The sequence below is a fragment of the Lonchura striata genome, chromosome 5 (assembly GCF_050655825.1).
Source record: "Lonchura striata isolate lonStrDom1 chromosome 5, ASM5065582v1, whole genome shotgun sequence".
Lineage (NCBI taxonomy): Eukaryota > Metazoa > Chordata > Aves > Passeriformes > Estrildidae > Lonchura > Lonchura striata.
Window position 1 is genome coordinate 64,510,558 of NC_140707.1, and position 7,640 is coordinate 64,518,197.

At 40.7% G+C, this 7,640-nt stretch overlaps 1 protein-coding gene across 3 annotated transcripts in view; it reads left to right on the top strand.

Moving 5' to 3' along the window:
* The window catches only part of ASPG (asparaginase), a 44,972-nt gene extending 42,683 nt beyond the window's left edge, over nucleotides 1-2,289 (top strand). For all 3 annotated transcript variants that reach the window (XR_014956081.1, XM_085582319.1, XM_021528914.3), the window contains 2 exons: nucleotides 211-269; nucleotides 1,868-2,289. Coding sequence is in view for 2 of the 3 variants with exons in the window: in XM_085582319.1 (XP_085438445.1) it covers nucleotides 211-264 (54 nt within the window). In the remaining variant the exon portion in view is untranslated. The remainder of the gene's footprint in view (nucleotides 1-210; nucleotides 270-1,867) is intronic.
* The last annotated feature ends 5,351 nt before the right edge of the window (nucleotides 2,290-7,640 follow it).

Here is a 7,640-nt window from a genome sequence, read left to right on the forward strand (position 1 = left end):
TGGACTATAAACTGGATTAGAATTTGTTACAAACTGAAATCTGGTGCTGTTGTGAAGCAATAAATAGTTGGAGTGAGAATTTTCTCATCTATGTTGAAGGAATTTAAATTGGATTTTAATGATTTTGTGGTAACATAGTCTTAATTCCCACAAGTATTTGCATGTCCTGGTGCATAGGATGACAGGATTTATTCATGTTTCTACTTACAGGCAGAGGCTACAGGACAGAAGGAGGTTCTTGACTTCCTTAAACAAAAGCGATAATAAAGGTAAGATTTTGTTCTCAAGTGTTGGAGTACTGAAACGTATCATCAGCACAAGTATGAAGAGTGATCTTGTATTTAAGCCCTAGTACATCCTGGGACATCTGGGTTCATCTGCTGTCCCTGTCTTGGTTCCTGATTTGACTCTGAGTACTTAAATCCTTCTTTGTAGAGTGGGGCTAATGTTTATTATTCTTTCTGTCTGAACCTGGAAATGCTTTTTTGCGCATTCTACAGTGTAGTTCTGAACTTGGTTGGGAATGTAAAAGCTACTAAAATAAAACCACTGAAAGCAACAATGTGATGTTTCATCAGCCTGTTGCAATAAAAGGCTCCTCTGTCTTGTCTGCTTTGGAGAGGAAATGCCTTTTATCAGGCACATTGGCCAGGCCTGGCTCTCAGGGCGCCCTGCCCCAGCACAGGAGCGTTCCCTTCCCCAGCACAGCTGCACAGCACCACAGGAGGCATTCAGGAGGGGCCACTGTGCCACCTGCAGCATCTCCACCTGCCCTCTCCTTCTGGCTTTCCATGGAGCACCCTAAACCAGACAATCTCCTGGTATGACATTGCCAACCACATGGGGAACGCGTGCCAGATTTGTCACAGAGCGGAGTTAGCTGTACTCCACACGAGGACTGCAGAAAGTTCTGTAACAGAGCTGTGCCCAGGGCTGCTCCTGCTCAGGGCACAGCACAGGGCAGTGCCACAGGCTCCCTCTTCCTCAGGCTGCAGAGGCAGCTGCCTGGTTGTGCCTGGCATGAATCCCTTCTGTGCTGCCACCATCCACGGCACGTTTCCCTGGCCCTGTGTGTGTGTGCCTCATATTCAGAGCATCAGATCTGGCAAGTCCCTCTATAGGGAACTTGTTGGGGCATTTGACCTTCTCCAGTGCTGTGCCGTAACTGGAAGCATTTAAAACACTTGCCTTTCATTTCTCAGAGCTCCTTTCTGATGCAATACATTGTTGATTTAGATTTGTCCAATATATCAGCAAGTCTAATCCAAATTTAAATATTGGGAGGAGATTATCTCCTTTATTTCTTAAAATTAGCACAAAATGTAGTTAAAGGTTTTGCTGCATCAATGATTATCTGACCACTAGTGCATCCCATCTGAGAGATGTTAGTGGGGACTGCAACTGGAATTTTTTATTTTCTCTATACTGGTTTAAATTAATGAAGGACACAGGCAGATTTCTTTGCTTTCAATTAAAGTTTTGTGATTTTCTTTGGTTTTAACTGATATGGAAGGACTAGATACAATCACAATCTTGAGTATTTAAATGGAAGTTTTCCAGCAGTCAGGATGGCAATGCTAAAATACCTTTAGAATATGAGTTATGCTATAAAGAGATTTCCATTTTCATTGAAACAGGTCTGCAAAAATCACTTTTCTTTTGTAAGTGTGGAGTGAATGTGTTAAATCCTCAGCTCCTCCATGGATCACCTCATAATTCCTTTGGACTCAGCCACCAGTAGTGTAGGCGGTCTGAAGGAAGTCTTTGGCACTGCAAGAGAACTGGCCTGGCAGGCTTCAGGGTGATCTCTTCTCAGGAAGGCTTTGGATATTGCCTGGTTCTAAACATCCATTCTCTCTTTCTCCAGGGGCTGTAGAAGATGGTCACTCCTCATCAGGAATACCAGCTTGAAGCATTAATGGTGTTAAGCCATTGTGGGAGGAAGAGAGGAAAGAAACAATAGTAGTGCTACTTGGGGCATACAGGAAAGCGACAGCTTAGAAAGATTCTTTATTTAGGATCACACTGATTGTCTAAAAATCATTCGCTGCCTTTATTTTTTAATCACTTTTCTGGAAATAAATTATTTTAAGTGAGTGAGGCTGGAATGCATGGCTGTTCTTGTTACAAGTTCTGATTTTAAAGACGCCTTTTGAATGTTCTTATGTTAAACCACTGAGGACAGTATTGCAGGCATAGCAAATGGAAATGCTATGGTGAATTCATACCAAGGAAAAACAGTGGATTGTGCATTTCTGGGTTTCAGCTAATAAAGTCTCTGAGGAACAATGTTGATTTCACTTTGTCTGTTTTTTTGCAATGACTTTTATCGTTCCAGCTGCAATTACAGCAATTGTGAGTGTCAGTGCAAACAATTGAATCAGTCATGGGCATCTGCCTGCAGTTGTGTACTAATCTTCACCAATGTGTCACTATAAACCCTCACTTGAAATGAGTAGGAGGCAGATGCCATAAAGCATGTTTGTGGGACTGCCTGAGTGAATTGATTGTTTTGTTTCTAATAGCATCTTTCCCACATCCTGACCGGAATATAATCAAGATTGCTACATGCTGGACACATAATTCTTTGGACTGTAAATGGGATCTCACTATTAACAGACCCCAAGTTTAAAATCCCAACCCTTGCAGACGAAATAAAGAAGGTGATACGTATGTTTACAGCTGTGTCTGCCCTAGAATATGTAAACGTAGGGAGTACTTCAGGCAAATGCATATATTGGAGATGGCAACTTTTAATTTCACCTACAGCTTCTGCAGTAATCTGTGTGGATTTTCTATCTGCTGGATCTGCAGGGAATCTTTGAAGTGCAGATAGTTTTTTTCTTTTTCCTTTTTATACTACTTAACCTTCCCACAGCTATTCTTATCATGGAGAAATGACTACTTGCTGAGCCTGCTAGTATTAAAAGATTCCCAAGGTATACTCCATGTCAGATCACACCAAAACAAGGGAACTGTGCATGCAGTCTGAGAAAATGCTGTATACACTCCAGTTGTAAAAATACTTGATTAATGTAAAGAGTAGTGCACATCTTCACTATGGTCACAAAAATCACAACTAAGCTGTCTCATTATTAAATAATATATACTATATAGCAATGAACATGCTTTAGATTGAATAAAATGAATACAGAATTAAATAAATGAGATCTAACATCAAAAATCAGGCATCAGATTTGTAGCATTTTTTGGTGTCTTATCTGTAAATACATAAGTTTGATGATGTATGTAGCAAAGTACTGTTTGTGAAAATTTTTATGATCAGGAGTAAAATCATGCACAGACTCTTCTTCCTATGCTGTTCAGAACTATTATCTTGCCTCATCAATAGTCTTAGTGTTGATGCACTAAATCAGGAAATCCCTTGGTAAACTTCTCCACAAGTGACTTTTTTGGCATTAGAATATTTTCTATTTTTTAATTATTCTAAGATGCCATCATTTGCTCACAACAGCACCCATTCTTTGTTTCTGTACCAAAATGACTCACTGCAGCACAGACAGAAGCATCAATATTTTCTTCATACTTTTCAATAAAGGCTCCTCTGATCTACAGAAAACTTTCTAAACAATAACGTCTTATATTGCTATAGTACAAAAAATGCCTTTTCTTTTGAACAAAAAATTGTATTCTGGTGTGAACTACTGAAATAATGGGTCTCAACACTAAAACTGAAGGAGAGGGAAGAAAACAGCCAACCATTTTGGTCCTCCATATAAGCCAGGTAAAGACAACAAGTACAACATTTTGAGATGTGATCCAGTAGGAAGACTTTTAGTTAGAAGCTCATAAAGATAAAATGAAATGTTTTGGGTCATGTTTAAATTAAGAATAAAGAAATATTAGCTACTTTCTGACAAACCTTTCCATAAGTATATATCCTATTAATATATAATCTCACCTAAAAGTGTTCCTGCAACTTTCTTGAAAATTTGTGATGTGCCTTATAAATAAACCAGTGTGTTTTAGTGGCAGGCATATGAATGCAAATTTAATGTTTATCTGAGAAAGAACTGTATCTCTTTTATATGTGTCAGAATTTCATTCAGGAACTGTTAACAGTCTACAAGTGTTAAGAGAAACTTGACTTAACCTAAGTGTGTAGGGTGCTGTGGCAAGACTCACCCAACCAAGGCCAGAAACTTCAGCTCTTGACTCAATGTTGGAGATGAACTTCAGTAACACTTTGGAGATCCTGTGTTGTCTTGTTTGTCTACTACACCCTTTGCTTCATGCTGGATTTAATAATCATAATTATACTCTCTGTGATAACTCCCAGTCTTATGATGAATTTATTTGTGTGTAGTAACCTTTAAGTTTTGCATAGTTATTGCTCAAAAGTAAAATCTAAATATTAGTAAGGAATAAAATTGATCCTGTTTGTTTCTACCTATTTGTTTCAGTTACTGTAACCAGCAGAGAGTGTCTCTCATTAGTTGAAGTATGCTAGACATCCCAGAGGCAGCTTAGTTTTTTTAAACATCCTAATTTTTCTTCAGACCATTCCTGAAAAGATCCAGTACACTCTTCTTTTTACCCACCAATCTTCTGCTCAGTAAAGGGTTCCAGATGAAGCAGGCATACAGGGCTTTGGGTACTGCAAACACACTCATTCCATGGCCTGGGCTCACTGTGGGTCCATTTCATAACTCCTCAAGCAGTTTTAGCTCCAGACACCAATGATGTGCTTGTGCCCCTCCATAGCTACATCCAGCTGCAGTTTGGGAGATCTGTCACTGTGAGGATCAGCTGCAGATCTGTGCTTGGTATTTTATACACAGTACATATTGAAATGGTATGGTAGAAGCTGGATAAAGTTACTTTTGGAGTTTGGCTTTTTTTGTTGTTGTTTTTGTGCAGAAAAGCTTGTGATATTATTTACTATCAGTTTTTAATTGGAATATAAAGTGGCATTTTAGTTTCTGCTAGGAAATGGCATTGGCTCCCATTCTTTTCCAGCCCCAGTGTAATAATGCAAGTTGTCAGGCTGTAGTTTTCCTTGCCCTGCAGAATCATCACTACATCAAATGCCACAGCAGGAAACTGCACAAGCTCCCAGCCTGCATCTGTGTGAGTATCAGAAAGGCTCCTGAGGGTCTGGACCATCCTGTTGTAAAAAGTTCCAGCAGGGACTATAGAACAGCATAAAGGCATAATCAATGTGACATTTGTCACTGCTGCACAAATGTTGGACTTATTTCCAGTGTTGAATGTTTTAAGTTGCAGTGATGTTCTGGGAATGAATGCTGGTGCTGGAAGCTCTGCTGCTTCTCCACAGAGGAGACACTATGAATGCCTCCTCTAAGAGTCAAACATTACATCAATTCTACAGCTTTCTTCACTTGAAAGACAACACCCAGCTTCCACTTTGTTTCTTTTTCCTAATGATCCAGCTAATACTGCCAAGGGATAGGGACTACTTGGCCTATGTCAGCACTTCTCTTAACACTGCAGAAAGCAGAGATTTGCTCAACTAACATGTCCAAGTTCCTGTCTGATTTGAGCTACAGCTTTTCTTTCCTGAATGCAACCAACTTTCTTTTCTACTGATGGCTGAAAATATTAAGTTTCTGTTTGGAGATTCTCTTATAAAGCTTTTGTCATTGATGAGCCCTCTTAATTATTTGAAAAATCAGCATGTGCTTGCTCTCCTACTGAATGTTGACATAGTAAACTGTTGACATCTGACAAGGTTGCCTGACCCCCAGACAGACTGGCTGTGTCTGATCAGTACTTTCTGAATTAAATCATGTCCAGCAAAGCTTCAGTATCTGTTCCTTCAACTTAAATAGCTAAATATCTCCAGTTTTGCACATCTTAACTTATAATTACTATACTGTAGCATGTCTCAGTTGCCTCATACAGGGATTTTGCTGTTCAGCTGTGAGTGATAATGAAATCTCTCATCTGGAATGAAACCCCTCCTTGAATCAGAGTTCCTTTATTTGCAGTCTTCTGAATACTGTGATCAACTGGAATTCTTCCAAAAGGATTGTGATCTAGTTGGAAGATTCCTCCATTTTTAAGGCTTGTTCAAGTAGCGAGATGAGTAGGGAGGGAAATGTGTCCCTGGTGCACAGAAGACAAAGTGAGCCCAGTTCCACTTACACTAAGGGACCCAAAGAGTGATCAAATGCAGCCATAGGGGTAATGCCCTTCTCCAGGTACCAATGCTCATCCCTCCATGGGACCTATTGCAGCAGCTAAGAAACAAAATCCTTTTAGTTCCCAGCAACACAATTTGTTAGATCACTGAGATAAACCTGAATTAATTGCACGGTGGGTGAAAACAAGAACTTTATAAAGAACTGCTCAAATGTATGCAGCATATATCAGAAGCACAGCTGATATGTTTGTGTCTTCCAAGTGGACTCTATCAGCAGTATAATCATCTTCTAGACTAGTATGACTATGACTAGACTAGTATGACTAGTCTTTCCATGATTCTTTAACAATGTTTTATGACACAGTGGTGTTTGATTGCATGTTTCTAACAGCGCTTTAATTTTAGTGACTCTTTTAGAAAAGCTACTAATGTAGAACGCTTATAAGATATGTAAAGTCCCATACAAATGAATCTGTGGGACTCAGATGTTGCCATCTTAGATAGTCCATGAGTCAGAATAAAATCTCGTACTACCAGATTTATTAATTTGCAAAGTGTCTATCTGAGAATTACTTTAGAGACTTCATTATACATACATTTGTTTACCTGTGATCAGCTGAATGGGAAGAGGCAGAAGCCTGTGTCTCAAAAGTGTAGCTGAGACAAGAATCCTGAATCATGGCAGCAAAATGGCTAGTGTGAACTACACTAAACAGCACTTCTTAACATGGCTCCAGTTGAGAAGAGTTGATTCAAATCTCAGGGTCAAAAGACTGGGTCCTTGCTGTCCAAACCTGGCACTGACATAGCAGGAGGTTATAACAAGTGGGGCCCACGCTCCTCACAGGCTGGCAGGGCAGAGGCTGTGCCCCTTTCCCCCCCAGCCTGCCCTGCCAGGGCTCTCCTGTTGGGACACGCTCACTGCTGCATATCTTGCTCACTCCCACTGGCGTTTTGAGCTTCACACCAGCACCTCCCTCCCACTCCAGGATGCTGCACATCACAGGGAATCCATGGGAAGGTGCCAAGCAACAACATCCTGCAGCTCTGCTCCGCGGCCTCCTCCGTGCGCAGACCCTGGCAGGCTCGGCACTGCGCGACCTGCTGCGTGGCACGTTGCACAACGAGGCAGGAAAAGGCTGGGATATCATTCCCTGTCTTGCAGCAGCAGTAAATACCACAGCAATAAATAACCGCTCTCCCAAGCCACAGTACTCCTTCACATCTCCTCAGCTTCCACATGGGATCGGATGGTGGCCAGGGGAGATATTGCCTGGCCAAAGCTGCCTGCTAAGTACCCTCAGCAGCACTTCTGAGTACAGATAAGCCTCATCATTACATGTTTATGTGCATAATTAATGTACTTCTCCTCCAGTGCCACTGTTGTAGATCTCATTAGGTTCTTGTGCTTGGTGTTTGACAGTCCCAAATCCTGGTTTTAAGGGCTTAAAAGTGAAATTAGATGAGACTCCACACATTAAAAGGTGCTAAGAAAGAAACAAGAGAATGAAAA